Raw genomic sequence first — 23388 nt, 5'->3', positions numbered from 1 at the left:
TTATGGATGGGGAATGAATTGTGAAGGCAATAATCATCTTGTCATTTAGGTAGCAGGAGCATCTACCAAAAAAAGCTCATACAGGATATACAACTCGTGTGTGTTATAAATCCAACTTGTCTTCACCCTCAGAATGGATGATACAAATTTATCTCTTCCCCTCTTTTGGCAAGCAGCTATCTTCATCTCCAGTTTAAACACACCACGCTGGGACCCTCCGCCTCACTCCAGTAGTTAACATCACCCACCGTGAAACATACAGCAAGACCGTATCGGGTCTAGACAAGTTTTACAAGACCTACCCTATTTGACATGGCCTCAATAAGACCACTGTTTTTCCACCCATAGGTGCCATTTCCTCACTCAAACCACTCCCTAAAGACCCATTTTAGAAGAGACAAGTTCGAAGATAACCTTCACAGAACATCAAGATGCTCTAAAGATAAAATCAGCAAAGAGTCAAAAGGCCATAGACCAGGCATCAACATTCCGAAGCAAAAACCTGGCTGTTTTTCTTATTTTTTTTTTTTGGCTTACCTCCATATTGGTATCTTAACACTAGAGATAGCCAGATAGCTAGAGATTGCTAGAAAGAGCTACCTAACGAGATAGCTGGATAGAGAGCTAGCCAGATAAAACAATTCTACTGAATCGGGCATGGCCAAAATCTATCGATTCAAATGAAGTAAAATCTGATCTACGGATTGACAGCTTGTTTTGGCAGTACTGTAGATTTAAATTTGCATGAATCCACTGGGCTGCTTGCCATCAACAGAAATCACTGGATGCATCATTTTACCTCCAACTGTCCAAAGATCATACCCAAATTAACAGCTCCTACTAAGTATGGTTTTGTTTCTTATACAGTAAAAGTACTATGCATGGAATATGGAATATGTAAAGCCAGAAGATGGCAGTGCAGACCTCGTGGTGTCAATATTCCAATACATGTCCCATCACGTCTGATCTTGATCTTGAAATAACACGGCTGATATATTGAGTGTTTTCAAGGCTGCTCTTCCCAGACTAAGAAGACTAAAAAAATATTCATCATTGCTTTAGAGATTAGTCAAAGGTATATTCCACTCGATTTGTAAACTGATGTAAAGCAGGATCTATAGAAATAAAACTGTCCCCCGCCTGACATTTACAAGCAGTTTTAGTGCCAAATCACCTCACAAAATAGCACTCATTCTTTGTTTAATTATGTGTACAATTGCCCTAAACCAACTGTTCCTACCACACAATTCATAAATAACTGCATTTCATTGTTCTAGTCTCAACTTGAATGCACAAACGAACCATGGCTTTAAAACGGTCCCATAAAAACGATTGCAATACCAAGATACCTGTTCCAACTTTGTGTGCGTGTGTGTGTTTATGACAAGGCGACACACTACACCGAGCAGGTATAATATTTCCCTGCAGCACACGTGTCATCTTCTCCCCGCAATGAATGATAGATGTTATATTATACAGTATATCCGTGTATCCTCCAGGTGCCAGTAACTCTGTTAAAATGCACAAATAGGTGTGTCGACATGTTTCTTCACTTATCATAGCCTTGCCATCATTTCATTTATCATGACCCTCAGACACTTTTTTTTTTCTGTCCAAAAGAGAAAATATGGCAGGCACATGATCTTTGAGTCTTAAATCTTTTTGATGCACACCAGTATTTTTTTTTCTTTATGTGGTTGGTGGTGTGAGATAGCCATTAGCAGGCTAACCTTGGATATCATTGTTAAATTAAATAAACTTGAACACAAAATCCTATTTCAACAACTGCTACTGCTTTTCTTACTGAATTTGGAGAAAATGTGCATTTTAAACTTCTGCCAACAAAAATATACAGCAAATAATTGTTTATGATTGTTATCAGTTTTCTTGGCTTGAGCCGTAGCAACGTACAGCAGGTTCACCGAAATTTAGTGTATCTCACAGCTGTGTTTCTTAAAATCTGATAAGGCCTCCATCTGACTGAAAGAGGAGTTTTATTAGAACATCTTTACTGGACGTGGTCCAGGTCAGTCAGACTTTATCTGGGAGGCCAGCCTAACCACTTTTTTTTCTTCCCACAGGCAGTGAAGGAATTCCCAAGGTTTTTTTTGCTTAATCAAAAGGTTTGGGTTAAACCATTTACATAAGAGGTTTTCCATTGGCATCTTTTGATTGCATTGACATTCTATTCAAGATGCTCATTTATGCACAAAATAATGCTTTCATGGTCCACCGGATTGACAAGGCCAAACAAGATGGACGCATGTAGACAGACGTGCACAATCGTTTCTAGTGTGCGCTGAATGGTGCATATATGTGCTGTTTGTATTTGAAGGAAGCACTCCTAAATGGCTCCATATAGAAGAACTCAGCGGGGTTCAGATGTGTTTTGTGTTGCTGTTGACTCGAGCTGTGTTACTCAGAGGCCCTAAAAGCATCATGGGTGGCCACTTTGGGCCACCAGCCCAACATACACAAATGCACGTAAACTCAAAGAGTGGGATGTATACAAATATCACTCCCCTGTATGTACACAGCAGGCTGGCACATATATTCTGCTGAACGTGCACGGTCTTATTGAGAAGCATGTCACAAGCATTAATTCACACAAGCATAAAGTAAACACGTGTTAACTTCTGCACAAATTCATTTGGACACGGGCACACACACAGAATTGCAATCACACACGCCCGCTGGGTCGTAAAAACAAACTGCTCAAAATATGGCATTTGTCCTCTGATTAAACGCTCACATTCCTGCAGGCTGTGTTTGGCCAAGCCGGGCAACAGGCATCATAGTGACAGTCGGACATGGGGTTTGTCCGCTCATGAACGAATGCTTTATGACACAGCCAACTCCATAGAATCCGCTTTAAAGAGCCCAGGTCACTAATTAGAACTGCGACACTAGCTCTACCTGCTAGCCACGCCCCCCCCTCTGATGACAGGAAAGACAAAAACAAGAGCTGCACAGGTCAGTAAGTAGAAGTTGGTCCCAAAAGTCACATTTATTTAGGATATAAATACACCAAACTGACTTGGTTTGAGTGTGTTGGTTTAGTTTAAATTATAGTTCAAGTTTATGTTACGTTGTGCTGGTTAAATTGTGGTGGTGATTCAATCTTGTTTATAACCTAGAAAGGAGTGGGATTTGAATGTTCTCTCCATTTTTGCATGGGTTTTCTCCAGATATTCCTTTTATACTACAAAAACATGCACACCAGGTTCATTGAAGACTCAAAGCTGCCTTCAGGTGTGTGTAGAAACGAACTCACCCGTGAGACAGGAAATGTATCAATGGATGGAGGTTTTTGATTTTGTCAAAGATTGTCTAAGCTGGTTAAAAAACTTTTCCATCTCTGACCACACTGCTGAATTTGAACTTTCCAGTCTTTTGGATCTACCTGTATGCTCTGGCTACACTCTCGTCTCTGCACCTGTAATGTGATCCACCAAATTGTAGATTTATGACTTTTTAGAAACTCGTGGCTACTTACTGCAGCCAATAGTTCTTTGGCCCAATTCAAATTCTATTGTAGCCCAATATTAATCTCTGTTAAGTCCAGGGCTGAGGAAATGTCTGCAGGACATGGACTGGACTCCAGCACAGAGGACTTCAGCGCTAAAGCTGTATCCCAGATGTATGCTATGCATCAAACATTTTCATTGCAGCCTATTGGACATGGCGCCCCAACGGCTGTGGATCACGACATCTTCCAGTGGCTTTATGACTCGAGATCTTAATAAAGTATCTGAATCATGTCCCTCACGTCTTTGTGCTGAGAGGATGTGTCTTAAAGAGCTTTGCAGGTTTTCTTTCTCCTTTGAAGGATGAGTAAGGAAGGGATTTTCCCACTTCACTTCATCACCACCAGTCCTCTTTGTGTCTTTTAAGGTTGTTTCAAGAGGTGAGAACATAGATTACCTCTGAACCTCCTCCTCGCGCATGCTCCCAGACAACCCGGCACATCATCACGCATTGGACCACCATCATTTTTCCTAAGTGGTAGGTCTCCCTGCGAGCGTCAGAGATGAGCTCATCCATGGAATATGGAGCACCATGTTAATGGATGGGCTTGATTAGCTGCTGAAGGTATTTGCAGGACAAAAAGCAGAAAGTGGGTATTTTATTACCGCCACCAACCCCAATGGAAACGACACTCCGAATCAAGTTAGGTCCAAAATACACCAGATTTGTTCTGAAACGGAATGACCCAACTTGCCAAAAAACTAGCCTTTTTTTTTAATTATTAGAAAATGCTTTGGCTTGACAAGATGAAGTCCCTTTATTCAAACATGATGCTTGGCCACAAGATATTTTCGTTTTTAGAATTGCTTTTTGAATGTTTTCTTGTGCCATATATGGCCCACAGGCTGGAGGGTCCCCGCCCCTGCATTAACTCCACAAGTCTTTTACCACTGAGACACCTCCAGACAATTTACAACCGTCAGGGGCTTACCCCAGATCCTGTATGTCATATCTTACGCATATATCATTTCATGCTCCCTCCTCCAGGTATTCAACCTCAGACGGCTTTGTGCTTTTAATGTCTTAAATGTCTAAAATGGTAATTGGATGTACACTATGTCACACAAGCAAGAATTTCTTATATATTTTCATAGGACAGCAGAAAAGAAATGAAACTTTACTACAATGTGAAATAGTGTACAGCTTGTTTAACCATTCACGCCCTCACTGCTAGTTCCTTCTAATTGGGCCCAAAAATGCCATTTTTCATGTGACTCGTTAATTAGCGCTACCTTGAGTGTAACTGGCGTACAGTACACCAAATTTTTATTGGCCCTTTGCAACAATGTTTTGAAAAGTCGTTTTCCTGGGATGTTGCTAATTGTTTAGCCACGAGGCAATTTGAACGTCGATAGTTAAAGGGAGATTTCATATGCAGACACCTGCGTATTTATACACGCAGATACATGACAGGCAACGTTTAATTTGCACATACACAAACGCAAACATTCCAACACATCTTCCCCTCATTCCCACCATTCCTGCCTTCAGTTATAGGTCTACATGAGAGACAGTGCTCATTAAGTTTGGGTGTGTGGGAAAATGACTGGCCCCTCTCCTCACTCATTAAACATTCATAAGATGGAGACTCCCCTTGGCTGCGGTGCAAAGTGAGCGTATGTTTGCTACAAGGCTTGCGTCCTGCCGCGATCGCACAGGGAGAGCGTTTCTGTCCGCTAACAAAGAAGTAGTGTTTGTTTTGTTACAGTAGCCAAACAGGGTGGTAAAGGAGCTGTCTCCATGTCTTGACAAGATGCTAGTATTTCAAACTCATGGATTGCTTTAAGTAAAGCTAATACCATATAAACAGTTTTCCCATTAAATCCAGAGATGCTGTTTTTTTTTTCTTCCTTTAAACATCCCTCTTGTCATTCCTCTGCTTTTTAACCTGCAAACACCCCGTGACATGCGCCCCTGTGTTGTCAGTTCAAAGCACACGGAGAGGTCAGAGAGGGAGTGCGTCACTCAGACCACTTGTCACCCAAATGATGACAAATTGGCCGCCTCGCTGCTCGCCTCCCAATCAAGTCCAGACTAGTGTAGTCCCTTATGTGCATGCACACTTCCTGTGAATGGAGATGGATGGCACTCAGGTGAACGGCAGAATATGTGTCACCTTTTTAGTATTCTTTGACTTGCCGCTATTTTTTTTTTGTGGCGTCAATCAGAGCAGAGCAACTGGAGGAATGAGGCTTCTAAATGGTCCAATAATTATTCTTTGCACTTGGTCACAAAGTCGTTAGACGCACTGTAGGGGAGCTCGTGGGTGTTAAATCCAAACTTTAGAAGCTAGAGCCTAACATAAAAATGTGAACAATGAAACCCTGACTCATTCTTTTCTTGACCAGAAACTTGCTTTAGGAGGCAGCTTTGCCAAGCTGCTAATCAACCTTGATTTTTTTATTTTTTTTTTAAACCCAACAGACGTCTTTTGTCTCGGGGGGCTCTGTGTTTTCCTTTCTTTCTCAGGCCACTCGGCTCCAAGTCTTGTTATTTTTCCATGCGTTAAAGTTTCATGATGAAATAAAGCAGGCTGCTTGCTGAGTCTTTGGCCGGTGTCAGTCAAAACGCAGCCCAACTAGAATAGGACTGATGAATGTCCACGCAGTCTTCATTTGAACATGTTTGCAGATGTAAAACAGAGCATCATCTGCAATCAGTTATGATTTGAGTCCATGCTATTTGTTTATCTCATTTGATTAATTATTGACTCAATTTTCACGAGTGAAGCATTCAATGATCTGCCAAGTAGAGCTGACATTTTCTTCTCTTCTTATCCACCAATATAAGGTGAAATCACGTTGGCTTGATTGAAAACAAATAGACAAACAAACATGGTCACCAAATCACAGCTGTGTCACTTCTTCCAACCAGGCTCAGTGTTGCACCCTAAGTGCTTCGTCCTTTGGTCTCCTTTCCATTAGGACCTCTTATTTCCTTAGAAACACATACATTGCAGACTCAAGTTCCTCCAGATGTGAGTAAGGCCTTCGGGGTTCATCGTGGATGAAGAAATGTGTCTGGGTCATTTCCATACGGATGTTGCTTTTCCTCCAGATCTGCTGGTCACATCTTCTCACATCATTCACTTTCTTCGTGTCACTATATTCTATGACGCCTCGTATTGTCGAGATCAAAAAGAGATCTTGTGATGAGATTGCAGTGGAAAGATCTTCATGAAGTTAGTTCGCTTGTTTGAAAACAGCCGATTATTCAATTTCCCAATTTGGCCCCAGTTGTAAAGTCCTGAGGGGACTCTTTAACTCTTCACCTTACACAACGTTGCTCATGTGGGCTCATTTTCCTCTTTGGTTCCGTTTGATGCAGCGTACACTTTATCTGAGGCTTCCTGGCCAAGTTGCTGGCTCCATCTGGACGCGGGATGGATAAGATCTGTGAAAGCGAGCCAAGCGCTACACTGACGGACCATGAAAGCTAAACAACGAGGTGAAAGAAAGACGCATTGCTTGAGTGGCAGCTCCGTGCACATTTCTCACTTAAGGTGACATCTCTCAAATCAGATGGAATAACCCAAGCCCGCCGTGCTCATGTGTTGCATTTATTGTTACAACTCTCGTGATTTGAGGGGAACAATAATTGAGAGCTCAAAAAAAAAAAGCACTGATGAGAAACACATTTGAGGAAATTACAGTCATATGAGAAACAAATGTGACACTGTCTATGCAGTCAGGCTTGAAAATAACAAAGTATCAATTTAGTTTCTATTTTGTTTGTCCTCCTCAGGGTTGTGGGTGATCTTAAGCCTCCAATCTGATTACGGGCGAGAGACCGGGTACATCCTGAATTGGTAGCCAGCCGTTTGAAGGGCACATTGACATTGAAGGACAATATAAAGTCTTCAATTACGAATCAAATAAATGCCTCTTTGACCTCTATTGCTAACCAAAACATCATTGAGGACAAAAACAGACTGAAAGTGTGAAGTATCCGCAGTTCACTGGCGGATCTGGGATCTTTTTCCTTGGGAGCTTTCGGCTTTAATCAACTCGTGGTTTCGTTTGGCGTCACATTAGGGGAAATTAAATTTATTTTAAACTCAATGTTACGGGACATTGCGCAAATCTGGTCAAACGAAACGGATTGGACTTTTTTTTAACTGAGAGCCATCAGCACGTTAACCAATTCAATTTTGATTTATTCATCACAAGAGGTTCTCATTTAGCAGTGTATTACTGTGTTTTGGAACAGTTGGCATGGTAGTTATTTTTTAATGCCAGTCGGGCAACATGTCTTTATTTTAGCGTGAATTTTTACCCCCACTCAACCCCGCATCGCTCACCCGCTCTAACGAGTGACGGGGACTTTCAGCCAAAACGTTATCTTGTGACAGTTAATTGTGAAGTGACACATTAAGCTCAGTCCTTCTTGTTATACAACGTATCAAATTTCTCGCTGTGAGGGACTTGGCAAGAACCGACTTCAGCGGCTAAATGAAGGCTTGACGCACAGAAAACACAGAATGACAGGAAGTGTGAAAGAAAAGAGTACGGCTGTGCTCTGGGAATTGCTCTGTGACACTTTATGAAGGTCTTGAGGGGCAAAGTGGGGCGACGGGCCCTTTGGGTTCGCTGCGGTTTTAACTTGACGTTTTACAATCACGTCGCGCTACATCTGGAGTATTTGATGCCGGGGGTTCAGCAGAGGGTCATGTGATCGTTTCCAGCAACCTGAGACAAGCAGCATGGTGTGCGATGGGGGACTATTATTGCAGGAATAATTGAGTCGGAACTTTAAATGAGCAGCGTGAGTCAATATACAGTCACTGCGGGTTTTTCAACAACAATGAAAGAGAATATGACACAATTATTAGAGTTAAAAGAAGCGATCAAACATTCCCAGGGCCTCATTTTGTGTGTGCCATTAATCCACATCTACTGGAACAATTTAAGCAAGTCCTGTACATATATTCAAATACAATTAATTGGATGTGGTTTGGCTGTATTGAGAGAAGCTGAATCCACAATGTAGTCACCCATTGGATTGCCTGCTGCCTCATCTTTTCATTCTGTCATCAACTTGGAGACGGGAAGTAACTCACTAACAACTGTCATCACCTCTACAGTTGTCTTCAGCAGATTGGTAAGAATATCAATAACTACCACAACAGGTCATTTGGATTTAGCCTTCTGTTTCCTATCAGAGCGAATGTGGGGCGTATTTTAATGTACGGCATAAATCTCGTATCCTTGTCTGAATGTGGTGCAGTATCCTCCTAAATCTTCACCTAGTGGGAGCGTTCAGTTAAAAAGTCATGAAAAGAGTCCATTTATAGACATGAAAAAAAAAAGCCGGTTTCAATAGACTTAAAGGGAGGTAGCCAATGAAAACAATAACCTGGGCCAGAAGAACAGGGGGCTGAAATGCAACTCTAATTCCATTCTTTTGCACAAAGACTGAAAAAAAGGTAAAAGGCAGTGTGGAAAACGTGCAAAATTGTGTGCGAGCAACGTGGGCACTGACAGACAAAGTATCCCCTTGCACGAAGACCAACTCGAAAAGGTTGATATGACAAGTGATTGAGGAGAAAGAAGGTATACAAAGGCAAGGTAATAAAAGAAGTTGAGCAGCTTGGTCCATTAAGCCAGTGAGTAATTGCAACACTGGGAACACTGCATGATGGGAAAATGGCCTTTCGTAACGTGATGGATTGCTGCAAGGACAGAACATGGTGCAGTTAGCAGTTTTTGTGCACTGCTCTGACCATATTATAAAACATATCATAAAAAGCAGCAAATAATTCCTGTTGGAATCGCAAAACGTGCATTTCTTCCTCCCTGGCTTTTTCATTTTTTTCCAGCAGCCTGAGCCGTGAATAATAAGCGCAATTTGAGATTGTTGTCAATTTTTCAAATGGCTGACAAACATGTATAGTGGATGATTGTTCTCAGACAGGGGCCCTATGAGGATAAATGGCCAGCGGGGGGGGCTCGCTTTAGGGGAAAATTGCCGTCTCCAAAACGCTTGAGGAGAGCGATCACCATTAACTGATGAAAGGTGTTCACATGGGAGGCATTCAGACTCATCCGTCACATGGTCGCAGATTGACAAAGTGAGTGCGTTCGCTTGTGGAGGTTGGGCCTCATCTTTTGAAAAAAGAAAAAAAAAATCAGGAGTTTTGAGTCGGTCACACTAAATCTGTTGAGTAACAGAACAGTGAAGTCATGTTTCCGACAATGCATCCTGCTCTGTTGTGTGTCTGTAAATCATTTTGTGTCTATATGGATTGCACAAACAGATCATACATTTGATTTGTCAACTGGCAAGCACTGATATTACTGCCTCCCACAGGACTGGAGTACAATGATAATTTCTTACCAGGCACAAATTAAGATTTAATTGGTAATTTCGCACTGTGGAGATGTAACTTGGTGTTGTGCAATTGTGCATCACTTATTATTGCTTTTGCCAATTAGATCAAATGCAGATCACTACTTGACCTGCTGAGGCGCTGTGGATTTATGCTCAAGTCACAAGGGGGGAAGAAACCATCAATATCTGCCATTATTGTTTAGCATTGGTGGAGTTCTGCACGCCAATGATCAAACTTGTTGAATCCGCTTTCCCTCAGTCTTACTCCTTTCATCAACTCACACCTTGAGTGTTTTCCCCATTACTACTTTTTTTTAACTTATCAAGTGATCTGGAGCTAATCCCAGCTGACTTCAGGCGAAATGTGGATTACTCCCTGGACTGGTCCCCAGTCAATCACCATCACTGAATGTGAACTGAACCCACCCTGCCTGCACTGATGCCAACCGAGTGAACCACTACCCCATTGTGCGTATGAGTATAAACATATATCAGCAAGACTTATTTCACTGTGTGTGTGTGCGTGCATGTGTGAGAGCTTGGCAGACATCATTTGAAAGGATGTCATGGCCCTTCCATATCCAACACAACAGCATGAATGGTCATTCAGCCCCAGCCAACAGTATGAAAACAAATCAAAGGGGAGGAAAAGGAGGAGGGGGAGGAGGGGGGTGGGGGGTTCGATGAAGGATCGGGTCCCGGGCCAAAAGTAACATGGTGGGCTCGTCTGTCCTCCTCACGGTTTTGGATCTGATGAGCATGCCGTGCAAATATTCAGTGAATGAGCGTATTTTTGTCTTTTGAGGGCGTGGAGGGGGACTAGTCTTTTATCAAAGCCTTTTTTTAAAAAATCAAAATAACTAAGATAAGATCAGTCATTTAGTCAGTGTGTTTTCCAGCTGTTTATCTTAAAGCATCGGGAGAAAATGCCTTCATTCATGTGTAGATTGCAGTATAGGGGAATGTATATTTCAAAGTACCTAATAATTACTATTTTTCTTCGCTTTCCCTATAGCCTCCACTTTTTTTTGCAGCTATATTAGGAACCGGGCTGACGTGAGTGAGTACAAGTTTGGCAGCGAGGCCGCTATAATGAGGTGACTTTATGATCATTGACAATTTGCGCTCATTGGGTTGAATTTTCAATCCCACAAATTATGAGACGTCCATGAGAAAACCTAGCTCTGACATATTCTTTACTTCCCATATAAGTGGAGCCGGCCAACCATAAAGTGGGAAACTCTATGAAGACAAATGTGGCCGTGACATACACTCAGTGGTTTCAATTAGCTCCAATGTGGCAGCTAATCAGTGTTGTAAAACATTTTTTTCCCTCAGTTTGCCATGTGGAGCCGATGTAGCTCCTTAGGAAATGTTACAATATCGTACTTATTAGTAGCAAATAGGAAACATCGTGTGCTTTAGAATTGGAGTCAATGCTGTGAATATAAATTTAAACGGAATTAGACATCCATTTTGAATTTGATTTGTTCAACTGGATAGTTGTTTGACTCAGAGGAAACACTCCTGCCTTCCAACTTCAAAACATCTCCGTGGTTTGGAGAGAGATTTGACCCCAGAACCTCTTAATGATGAGGGAGACTTGCTAGCCACTACTCCACCATGCCAGTTACTTTCATGAAGCAAAGTACACACATGGTGTAGATCTGCGTCGATTTCCTTAATACTCCATTTCAGAAGAAATTGCAAATTCTAATTTTGGTGCCTGCAATTTCCTACTTAATCTGCTTTTTTTTTTTTTTTTTTTTTTTTTTGCCCGATGACCACAAACCATCACGAAATAACGACCCACCCTGGTGGAAAGACCAGCTGCGCGCATGGGCGTGATGTTCTATTTATGCGTGGGCACACTTAAAGGCCACATCACTACAGCGCGAGAGCAGTAAAAATAGTTGGGTTGTCACCTTCTGTCATTCGGCAGCAGAGCTGCATGCATACTGTCCCACTCTCCTCCCACCGCGAGAACAGCTGCACGTCGCGGACTGCCCAACGTGGATTACCTGGATATCGCTCGGTTCGTGCGCAAGGAAATACACGTATCAATCCCGCTTCATCTTCACTTTCCAAGGAATATTTAAAAACAAATACAATTATGGCAACGTGGTTTGTCTACGCGTTACGTCTGTTGGTGATTCTGGAGCCGGTTTGGAGTAATACGGTTCCCGATGATGTGCGTAAAATCGCGTCGGAGCGCCGCGTCTTTACGCATCCAAGCTCCGGTCGGGACGTGGTGACCACCAGCATGTTTAAAGTTTACGAAAGCTACAGCGAAGACCCGCGCAGCCATAACCAGGGAAACACAGTGAGGAGCTTCACAGCTGTCCCGAGTGAGTTGCATACGCATTGAAACACACACGCGTGGAGGAAGTTTAAATATTGAAACGAACGTAAAAGCGTACGCAGCAACATATACGTATTGTACCATTTTACTGGCTGTACTAATCGCACATATTTGTTGCTATGAAAAACATTATTGTTAATTAACTATTCTGTAATTTGGATTTGAATCGGATTTTTTTAAGTAGTTTACACTATCCACAGAAAATGGACACGTTCTGAGTTACAATACATTTTGTGAGTCATGCAATAATTTCACGTTCATATTTGTTATTATAAATGTCACATTTCATTATCATGGATGGTTGGATGAATAAGGATCCGGGATTAAATAGATAGAGCCAGATAGATATACTTTGTCTCTATGTGACCTGTGATTGGCTGGCAACCAGTCCAAGGTGTACCCTTTTAGCCCCTGACCCAAAGATAGCTGCGATGGGCTCCATCCGACGGGCATTTTGAGACAATTTAGACAGATAAATATGCAAGCATTTTATTTAATTAAATTAAGAGCCTATTATCAGCATTTCCTTACGGACTAAATTTATGATCTCGAGCTTGTAGATGGCATATCTGTGTATAGTTGGGGTCTTTGGGGTCTTTTTAGTGATCGACTTCTCCAGTAGCTGTAAAAGTCCAAGGTGTTAGACAAGAGGCTATTATCACATCCAGACAAAGCCCATAATCATTTCCATATGCTATTACCCCACCCTTGCACGAATTCAATGTTTGGGTTTTGGGCTGTGGTGGAAGTACTCACTTGAAAAGTTAAGTGAGCGGAGATCTAAAAAGATTTTTTTTCTCATGCGTGGACAGCCACATTACCGTTCTTCATAGTTTTCAGGATTTAGTTTATATCATTCCAATAGTACAAAAAAAATAATACAATAATATGTCTTATGTCAAAAAGGCTTTTATACACTACAGCCATTGGGCTTCAGAGATCTCCCTTAAATGGACGGTCCGTTTCTCAGTACGGTTGAGGGGATGATGACCTCAGGGTGTCGAATGAGTAACCGAGACAAGGGTGCATAAAAGCAAACACTGTATGTACTGTCATCTTTGTTCATTTTTATTATCTTGCGCATTCCCCAGGACTGTTGCATGGAAAAGAAATGTTCCAGTTCAACCTCTCCTCTATCCAAGACTCGGAGGTCATCCTCTCTGCCTCCTTTCACTTCTTCCACAAACGTCAACACCAGCGGCCACGGCGTTTCCAGAGGTCTCGTCGTTCGTCCGCCGCCCACCGCCAACACGCGCCCGCCCTGCAAATCCTCTTTCGTGGCTTGTCAGCAAACTCCGCCTCCACAACACTGCTGGGAAACCTCACCGTAAGCTCCTTTAAGAAAGCGCCGTGGCAATCAAGGGATGTTACGATGGTGATCAAGCAGGCCAGAGAAGACCTTATCATCATGGTGGAGACCCATCTGGTAACTAGGGCAAATCAGCAGCACACAAGTCTCAACAACCAAGAGCACTTCTTTGAAGGCAATGTGCCCTTCATAATAGTCTACGCTGATGATCAAGCCATAGACGAGCCCAACAGCGTGGCCGCAACCCTGCAAAGGTACGGGCCCTTCCCCGTGGTGGAGGACACGTCCACCTCACCCTCAAGGAACCGGAGAGAGCTCCGTCTACATATACAAACGAACGACATTCCAGAGGTCAAGTTCAACACCCTTAAGAACCACGAACTGTGGCAGAGCACCTACTTCCCTGCCAAATCCAAAAGCAAAGCGGGAAGGAAGCAGAACCAGGAGGGCAGGGAGGTGCTGAGCTTCGATGAGAGAACAATGAAGAAGGCTCGCAGGAGACAATGGAGTGAGCCCAGAGTTTGCGCAAGGCGCTACCTCAAGGTGGACTTTGCTGACATAGGATGGAGTGAATGGGTTTTAGCACCTAAGTCATTTGATGCCTACTACTGTGCTGGTTCTTGTGGATTCCCTATCCCTAAGGTGAGTTTAATGTCTACATGTCCCTACTCTTATTCCAGCACACATCCAGAGATAACTCTTCCATTTTATTTCTCAAGGTGGTCCGTCCTTCCAACCACGCCACCATACAGAGCATCGTTCGGGCAGTGGGAATCGTGCCAGGTATTCCGGAACCGTGCTGCGTGCCAGAAAAGATGAGTCCCCTCAGTGTGCTCTTCCTGGACCCGGATAGAAATATGGTGCTCAAGGTTTATCCAGGAATGTCTGTGGATACTTGTGCCTGCCGGTAGGAGCCAATGGAGCCTTTCCAAGAGGTGAAGGCTCAAAGTGCAGGCAGTTGGGACTTGATTGGTTCTGGTTGAAAGGAAACTCAGGCTTCTCCTTACATTTTTTTGTATTTTTATAACTATCATTATTTTTCATGCAGCGTTGAAGGACTCTTTTTAGTGAGCTCTGGACAGCTTTGGTGATTGAATGACGTCAAAGACTGAAATAAGTACACACATTACCATAGCAAGCCATTGATATCATTTTAAGTGAACTAATCCTTGCAAAAAAAGTAAAAGTGTATTATGTCACTATTAAATCTCCCATATCGTGGTCGGAGAACGTTGGAGGTACATGAGGATTAACATTGTCTATATGTTGTACATAATGAGTACATTTTTATAATTACTGTATAGACAGTAAGCAGAGAGTTTTTTTTTTTTATTTGGTCAGGTTTTATAGAAAATCTTGTATGCTGCAGCCCCCTGCTGTTCATTTTGGGAATATTGCAGGCAAGGGTGCTCATAATACAACACATTACAGTATATTCAATACAATGTGTACAGTTTGTGATATGTACAGTAATTAGTATGAAATGCTTATGTACCCCATTGCAGTACTTTTATTTCCATTATAACATACTATATTTGTGATTTTAATAATTATACATTATATGGCAAATGCTTGTCAATTTACTGCGAATTGGCATGTATGTAGACACTACTATATTGTAATTATCTATTTTATGTTTTTTTTCCCTTTTGGCCTGTGTCAAAATGCATGATAACAATGTTTTTATTTTTATTTTTGCATTAAAGTAACCAGTCAGTATTTTTACACAATGACTCTCATTGTTTTCCCTTATGAGAATTACGATACATTTAATTTACTTATCCTTTAGAGGACAAATACTCTGTAGAAATTTTGGCACATATGAACAATTAACCATTTGCTTTCATATGTATGGAAAATTTGATGAATTGACCAAATCATATCTTCTCCTGCAAAACCGTGGAAGAAACCTACAATTTATTCCTAGCTTGGATCTCCCTGCTGTGTTTGTTTCCCTCATGCTTGCCGCCATTATTTAGTGATGAGATCATTAACTTCCATCACTTTCATAGCTCCAGTGGGAACTACTAAAAGCATGACGGGCCACACTTGAAGTGATTTGAAACGCCACATGGGTTCGTGGCTTGAGAGACAAGAATTTCAAGATAGGCCGGACTTGGGCCAATGTCCCCAGACACATTGGCTTGGATTTGTGGTGCAACCCTCCAGCCCTCCCACTAGAACCTGCTGTCCCGTCTTCCGTCTTTATGACAGAGTTTTGTAATGGGGGCAACAAATACAAATAGTGTGAACTGTTCTCACGTCAATCATCAAAAAACATTTTGTAGTTGCCTCTATATGCCACATGATGGGAACAAAGCAAATCTCAACTCACAACAACATAGTTCTTTGGCAACAAGATTGTGGCAAAGCTTCTAGATTCACTTCAACATAGTTCCTTGGCACCAAGATATCACTAGTTGGCACCAAAGTAATGTTTGTATTGCTTTTGGTCTGAGCACATTAGTTATGCAATGGAGGATAGGTTCAAAAATAAAATTTGGAATTTTTTTAAACGCCGCACTTACTGGGTGGCTTTAGAGTTGTGAAAATGGCAACGAGGGTGGCAAAGAATGCACTTGGTGTTTCTTTTAATAGAACGTTTGCTTTGGTATTGTTTCCGCTGGCCTTGACACTTTGACCCTGTGCGCAAGTAACCTCGCCTTTTCCAGGACCTCCCTCATTATCGCCGTCAAGTGTTTACACTGTCTTCATTAGTGGCCAGCCTTCCAGCGATAGCAAAGCTTAAAAGAAGCCATCAATGACAGTGATAAGCATGGCCGTGCTACTATTTTAGTTGACACTAGTCCCCCCTGTATTTACTCTTGGGAGCATGGGAGTGGACATCACTGGTATGGTCCTTTCACTGGAAATCTCCTTTGTTCAACGTTGCCATCACAAAAGCTAGCAAGTTGTTTGTTTGAAAATGCACAACTCCAGGAGGTTCTTGTTCCAGGTGTGTTTGAGTTTGGTGCTTTCCACAGGCTCCTGCACCTGCAAGCCAATTGGCAATGACATCCACGTTGATGATGACCTTGAGGGATTTTACTCACAACACTCCACACAGAAGGACCTTCTAGAGGAGGAAGACATGGACTCTAGGATGACGAATCTCCTCGGAACCATTAAAGAAGACTTTCTGAGGAAACTCAACCTTTCAGATGTACCACAGGAGCACGGAAAAATTGACCCGCCTCATTTCATGATGGAGCTCTACAACAAGTATTCTTCGGACAGCACGGCGATCCCTCAGTTTGATGTTATTCGCAGCTTCAGTGTTCAAGGTATGGTGAGAAAGCTCAAGTAAAACTTGAAATAGCAGCAAAACTAGAAGGCAACGTTCATCATAGTAAATTTTACCAAATTTTCAGGAGGTTTTAATTCTTATCCAGTGCTCAATACCCAACACCCATCCACTGGGTATCTCCAGTTATGGTCCAGATAAATTGAAGGGTTGCATTTGTAGGGCCAGTTGAGAACTAAAAATTATCAGCAAGAAGTCATGATGTATCTTAGAACAGTTATATAATATTCAAAATAATTATTATTATTATTAAATATTATTAATCGTTATTTTCCACCATTATGTAGCATGGTATCGTGTCATGTCAGAATCGTTTATCTGCAACTTTTATCATGACTCTTCTGATCTGTGTCTCTCTTCCAGATATTACACATTCTGTGACAAACGGCCCAAAGTCAAGACAAAGGCTGCTGTTCAACGTCAGCATACCCAGCTATGAAAAGGTCATCACAGCTGAATTACAACTCTTCTTTCTCCCAGATGCCAGGTCAAGGGTGACCCACAGTTTCACTGCCTCCGTCAACGTCTACAAAACGGATTACAACGGTTTGAAATCCAACCCACAGATTTTGGCCTGCAAAGAATTGAGAGGTTCTCAGAACATGTGGGTGACTCTGGATGTCACCTCAGCTGTACAGAACGGAGTCATATCAGGCCGTGGAATAACTGGATTTGATGTCGTGGTGGACGGGAATGGCTGTGATGATGAAAGCGGTGGTTGGAGCTTAAGCCTTTCAGTGGGAGATAACACCTCAGCAGCTTTGATCGTCTTCTCAGATGACCTTGGCAGCAGAAGGCGAGAGGCCAAGAAAGAACTCAGAGAGATGATCCTCCATGAAGAAGAAACCATCTTCCACTCGGAGGCGAACTGGAACACAGAGGATCATCTGGCCAACCAGATTCCCGGAGCTCAGTATCGTCGTAAGAGGAGAAAGGCCGAGCGGGAATACTGCAGGCGGACGTCTCTCAAGGTCAACTTCAAGGACATTGGCTGGGACAGCTGGATCGTGGCACCTCCGGAATATGACGCATTTGAATGTCGAGGCTTGTGCTATCATCCACTGACAGACGAATCCACACCATCCAAGCACGCCCTCATCCAGACGCTGATGAACATCCGCAACCCCAAGAAGGCCAACATGGCATGCTGCGTCCCCATCAAACTGGACCCCATCACTGTCATGTATCAGGAGAATGGACTCGTCACTATCCGATACTTATATGAGGAGATGAAGGTGGCCGAATGTGGGTGCAGATAGTCAGAAAGAACATGACTCTTACATGTGTACATCTGCTATTGTGATTAGTAAAACCGTATTTATAGTGTTCTGCTATTTTATGAATGTAAATCTGTACATTTGTAATTTCAATATACAGTTTCTTACTGCAGTATCAGAATATACAGATTGTTTTTGGTAGTCAACAGACCACAGCCACTTAATTATTACTGTACATAGTCCAGTAGAGTACATTGGTCTCTTCTACTATGCAAAAATGATCAAAAATCACGCAGGGTATTTTTTACATTTTATGATTACACTGTGCCATATTACATAAATAAAGAACAGTGCAAAATACTCACTTTAAAAAGACTAAATACTGGTTAATTAACAATAATCTTGGGCTGTCCGTGCATTAAATATATTGCATTGGAAAATTATGTATCATGGGCCAGTGGTAGTGTAGTAGTGTACATAACTGATAGACATGAATCATTACAGCTGTAAAGTACGGTTGGTTAGAATCCCTTGAGTTAAGAATATAAATAAAACATAATATTTACTGACGTCAATATGTGAACCACCCAAAGGCCAAACTGAAAACATACCAATCAACTTTTGTTTATTAAGTCAGTTAAATCTCTCAGGAGGCTGAAAAGCTTAATAGATTAGCGATCGTGACGGCAAGCATTCTGTACCTACTGAGACGTTAATGAACCAAAAAGATTATCCCAGCTCAAAGATTACCATTGCCAGTTAAGAATATGTGCGCATACTTGTCCCTGAATATTTTAGGGCGGGCTAGTGTGAGCAAATGTGAATAAGTAATGTTTACATTTTGGTCTCATACACATTGTATACTGTGTGTAGAATAGGGTTAGGGTTAGGGTTAGGGTTAGGGTTACAGCAATGTTACTGGTGTTCCATGAAATAGTTTTACATACGTAATATGAAAGTTGAAGAGATTGAAAGTTAAGGCATGAAGCATTTGGAGTGTTGCTGAATAAGGCACAGATGTGTTTGGATCAGGACCTCGAAGGTCCCCAACTGAACCCAAACAAAGTTCTATAGTTCTGTAGACTAAACTGCAAGGGTCAAAACAGAGCAAGTTAACTTTGTTTTTGTTTCCACCGTGAAGGAACCTGCGATTAAAAGCAGCTATGCCACATGTCTACACACACTCAGCTGTGAAGTGACGCAGACGTGACCACTTAACTGCACTAAAGTACACTCGCTGCCGTGTGCTTTTATAATACGATAATATATAAGTATGATCAGGCTTTTGAGCATATTTGAGTGCTTAAAAGTGCACGTTTGTGGGAATTTTTGTCCATTTACCTTGAGGGACATTAGCATTGTCAGTTGAATGGTGTTCTCGCTGATGGGAATCATTTACACCTAGCTAATATCAGCCTGCATATACAACATGCTGAAATTATATCATTTTTGTAAGTGATTACCTTTTCTGCGCAACAGAAATCACAATGTCCCATTTGTTAGCTATATTTAGACTAAGCCTGAGGGCAACTCATGTGGTCCTGGTGCCTGCGGAAACCACATTGATGATACCTGTCCCAGATAATATCAAGACGTATTGTTTTTCTATTTGTCACTCGTACAATGTACAGAAATAATTGTTTAGTTGTGTTTTGTTGTATTCGATTGACCAGCAGAGGGGGACACAGCACCAAAAAAAAAGAACCGAGCATGGCCTCCTACAAGTTCGTATCTATGCACAGGACTGTACTGGTAAAAGATTAAAACAATGTCCGTCATTTAAGATAAAAGACACTCCATAAATGTTCAGGGTATAGTATTTTCTGGAGTTCTCTTTTTTAATATGTGTTTTGTCTTTTACTGCTCAATTCAAGTGGCACTGCTAATTTGGCACAGCCACTCCAGACACCTTGTCTAAATTTACATACAGTAACTTTAGAAATGCTTCCCGGTTTCTACGCCCACTTGGCGAATGTGTCATTGCCTTACAAAAGATATAATACGATTAAAGGTTTATTGTGGGCTAAATCCTCTTATGAGTGTGTTAACAGAAATGGTGCAGCCATAACACAGGCATTTGAATCTCTTCACAAGCAGAGGTCCGTTCACCAGCTCCACTCATCTTCGGTGTGGTGAAGCTGGTAAAAATGGCAAAAGCTCTATTTTTGGTGCCGTTTTTTCTAGTTTTAGGAAATGTTGCATTTAACCATGCCGCGTTTCCTCCAAGCCTTATTGTTGACATGGTAAAGATCGTCTTGGACAACTACTGCTCTCCAGAGAAGCTGGGAGGGCTGAAGGAGGCCATCGCAGCAGCCAGCAGCAATACAGAGATCCTCAATATTCCAGATGGTGAGTCTTTGTCTCGAGTCCTCAGTGCTGGACTCCAGACCACAATCAGTGACCCACGTTTGAAGGTCTCCTACGAGCCAAACTTCGTACCCGTAGTTGTCCCGCAAATGCCTGACCTGCCTCCTGAGCAACTCGTCGCTATGCTCCAGACCGCCATTAAGCTGGATGTATTGGAGGGCAACATCGGGTACATGAGGATCGATCACATCCTCGGGGAGGCGGCTGCTGACAAGATCGGGAAGATGCTGGTAGAGTTAGTCTGGAACAAAGTCCTGCCTACCTCAGCTCTAATTTTTGATTTGCGCCACACCATCAGCGGAGACATCACGGGACTCTCCTATATTGTCTCGTACTTCACCGCAGCCGAATCTGTGATTCACATCGACAGTGTGTATGATCGTCCTTCCAACACTACCACTAAGCTGCTGTCTATGGCCACATTGTTGGGCGAGAGATACGGCACAAGCAAACCTCTTGTCATCCTCACAAGCAAGAACACCAAGGGCATTGCTGAAGATATTGCGTACTGCCTCCAGAACCTAAAGAGGGCCACCGTTGTTGGAGAGAAGACCGCCGGGGGCTCAGTCAAAATAGATAAATTAAAAGTGGGTGACACAAACTTCTATGTGACTTTGCCTACCGCAAAATCCATCAACCCCATCACTGGTTCAAGCTGGGAGCAAACCGGCGTCACTCCCGATGTTAAAGTCGATGAAGAGGACGCCCTTGCTACAGCCATCAAGATAATTCAACTCCGCGCCCAGGTGCCAGCCATCATCGAGGGCTCGGCGGCTCTGATTGCTGACAACTATGCCTTTGAGGAGACCGGTGCCGATGTCGCAACAAAGCTGAAAGGGCTTCTTGAGAATGGTGACTACAGCTTGGTGGTCTCTAAGAGCGGCCTTGAAGAGAAACTGTCTGCAGACCTGAAGACCCTATCTGGAGACAAGAGCTTGAAGACCACCAGCAACACCCCAGCCCTGCCAGTCATTGTAAGACCCCAAGGCAAAGACTGATTATTGTTGTCATTGTTGTGTTTTTGAAAGTACTGCTTGTCTGTCTCCTCAGAATTATACTCCAGAGATGTACGTTGAACTCATCAAAGTCTCCTTTCAAACGGACATTTTCGAAAACAACATAGGCTACCTGCGTTTTGACATGTTCGGAGACTTCGAGGAAGTCAAGGAGATTGCCCAGATTATTGTGGAGCATGTTTGGAGCAAAGTTGTCGACACTAACGCAATGATCATTGACCTCAGGTGGGTAGCTTTTGGCCAAGCTCTAGTATCTGGTTAAAAAAACTATACTATAAATAGTACGATTACTAATACTGTACATACATAGGATACTAAATAGAATATTATATGTAGGTATACTTGTACAATTCTAACCATGAAGTGAATCAACACAGTCAACTATTGTGTACACATTTGGTAGGAAATAATAACTCTAACAACTGCTGTAAAACTGACTGGCAACTAGTCCGTGATGTCATCCAGCTTTCATCCACAATTAACTGAGATCATCTTAAATTCATTGGTAGTGTCATGATTCATTCATCCAATTATAATATAAAGACAACTGCTGGGTAAAAAAACAACCCAATTTGGATTAAAAATTGAATCTGGGCTGTTTTGCACAAAACCACCAATTTTTTGACAAGCTGGTATGCTCCAAATTGATGGAAGATAAATGTAGGGAGTGCAACTCCAGTCTTCAAGGTTAAAATCTTAAACCCGCTTGTAAGAATTATTAGGTAAAGCCACCGTGTCTTGCTATCTGTCGGACAACCCGAGATAATACTGAATCATACATTTTCTTAACTGAATTTACAGAAACAACCTCGGAGGGCCTACAACAGCCATTGCCGGTTTCTGCTCTTACTTCTTTGACGCCGACAAGCAGATTGTACTGGACAAGCTCACAGACAGACAGTCTGGCACCTCCACAGAACTCCGGACACTGCCTGAACTCACGGGTAATTGGATATGGCATCAGGCCATCGCCTTTTAATGCTGCTCTGTATACAGTACTGCCAACTAAGATTCTTGACTCGTGTGTAAGTTTTTTATTGAGTCCTTCTGCGGTTGAAGCACCTCTCCCAATGACCCAATGACATTTCCCGTTTGATTTAGGTACAAGGTACGGGTCTAAAAAGAGTTTGATCATCCTGACCAGCGGAGCAACAGCCGGGGCAGCAGAGGAGTTTGTCTTCATCATGAAAAGGCTCGGCCGTGCTATGATAGTGGGAGAGACCACTTTCGGTGGCTCCCACCCGGCAAAGACCTTCCAAGTTGGCACGACTGACGTCTTCCTAAGCATCCCCACGGTGCACTCCGACGACACCTTGATGCCAGCCTGGGAAAGAAGCGGCATTGCACCTCACATTCCTGTCTCAGCGGCGGCTGCCCTCGAAACAGCTAAGGGCATTTTCAACAAGCACTTGGGTAGTCAGAAGTGAGTTGTGGTCCACTTTTGCCCTGACAAAATTGTTGGAGCGTGAGAATTCCTTTTTATTTCCAACTACTTAGTCTGTCTGTGGCATAGAGCAACGTTTTAAAAGTGAATGTTGAGGGCAGTTTTTACTTCACTGCAGATGGGAGCATGTGAATAACACTGACTAAGGCTGACATTGTTGCGGATATTTGTTATTGGATACTTTAAATTATGTCAAACATAATCATTTTTGATCCTTGTGAGTTGAAAACACTGAATGTCCAATTTGTCTATTCTGCTGGTAAATTTATGTAATGAAAACCAACTTGGGCTTCTGTTCTTTTGCCGAGACCAAATAAAAAATAATAATTAAATGTCTGCTGGCTGTCTTTTGAACAATGAATTCTTCATAATATTTGAAAGGGTCACTTTAAGAGATGTCCCATTTTTAAACTTCAGGTGTTTCATATTGAAAAAAAAAATGCAAACTCTATGGGAGTGGGAGTAGATTTGAAGGCTCACACTTTTGGGAAAATCAGCCTATTCCCCTGCT

The 23388-nt window shown here is 42.4% G+C and overlaps 3 protein-coding genes across 3 annotated transcripts; all 3 read left to right on the top strand.

The window, feature by feature from the left end:
- Window positions 1-11735: 11735 nt before the first annotated feature.
- gdf10b (growth differentiation factor 10b) lies at window positions 11736-15129 on the top strand. Its single transcript, XM_088360107.1, has 3 exons — window positions 11736-12206; window positions 13312-14171; window positions 14249-15129. Exons 1-3 carry the CDS (start codon window positions 11810-11812, stop codon window positions 14438-14440), a joined length of 1449 nt encoding a protein of 482 aa, XP_088216233.1. The 5' UTR covers window positions 11736-11809; the 3' UTR covers window positions 14441-15129.
- A 1132-nt stretch (window positions 15130-16261) lies between these two features.
- gdf2 (growth differentiation factor 2) lies at window positions 16262-20019 on the top strand. The gene is made up of 2 exons (XM_088360577.1): window positions 16262-16813; window positions 17197-20019. The coding sequence occupies exons 1-2, from the start codon at window positions 16456-16458 to the stop codon at window positions 18090-18092; spliced, it is 1254 nt and encodes a 417-aa protein (XP_088216703.1). The 5' UTR covers window positions 16262-16455; the 3' UTR covers window positions 18093-20019.
- A 91-nt stretch (window positions 20020-20110) lies between these two features.
- rbp3 (retinol binding protein 3) lies at window positions 20111-23213 on the top strand. The gene is made up of 4 exons (XM_088360576.1): window positions 20111-21391; window positions 21468-21658; window positions 22235-22377; window positions 22535-23213. The coding sequence occupies exons 1-4, from the start codon at window positions 20198-20200 to the stop codon at window positions 22858-22860; spliced, it is 1854 nt and encodes a 617-aa protein (XP_088216702.1). The 5' UTR covers window positions 20111-20197; the 3' UTR covers window positions 22861-23213.
- The last annotated feature ends 175 nt before the right edge of the window (window positions 23214-23388 follow it).

This window comes from Syngnathus floridae, chromosome 18 (genome assembly GCF_059516105.1).
Source record: "Syngnathus floridae isolate MCC-2025c chromosome 18, RoL_Sflo_1.0, whole genome shotgun sequence".
Classification (NCBI taxonomy): Eukaryota; Metazoa; Chordata; class Actinopteri; order Syngnathiformes; family Syngnathidae; genus Syngnathus; species Syngnathus floridae.
This window is presented reverse-complemented; position numbering and strand designations above follow the sequence as displayed.

Bases quoted from the DNA above. Each gene is read 5' to 3' on its own strand.
- gdf10b (XM_088360107.1), top strand. From the start codon at position 11,810: ATGCATACTGTCCCACTCTCCTCCCACCGCGAGAACAGCTGCACGTCG. The intron at 12,207-13,311 runs GTGAGTTGCATA...CGCATTCCCCAG, and splicing joins GAGCTTCACAGCTGTCCCGA to GACTGTTGCATGGAAAAGAA. The intron at 14,172-14,248 runs GTGAGTTTAATG...TTATTTCTCAAG, and splicing joins GTGGATTCCCTATCCCTAAG to GTGGTCCGTCCTTCCAACCA.
- gdf2 (XM_088360577.1), top strand. From the start codon at position 16,456: ATGCACAACTCCAGGAGGTTCTTGTTCCAGGTGTGTTTGAGTTTGGTG. The intron at 16,814-17,196 runs GTATGGTGAGAA...TCTCTCTTCCAG, and splicing joins TCGCAGCTTCAGTGTTCAAG to ATATTACACATTCTGTGACA.
- rbp3 (XM_088360576.1), top strand. From the start codon at position 20,198: ATGGCAAAAGCTCTATTTTTGGTGCCGTTTTTTCTAGTTTTAGGAAAT. The intron at 21,659-22,234 runs GTGGGTAGCTTT...CTGAATTTACAG, and splicing joins GCAATGATCATTGACCTCAG to AAACAACCTCGGAGGGCCTA. The intron at 22,378-22,534 runs GTAATTGGATAT...CGTTTGATTTAG, and splicing joins GACACTGCCTGAACTCACGG to GTACAAGGTACGGGTCTAAA.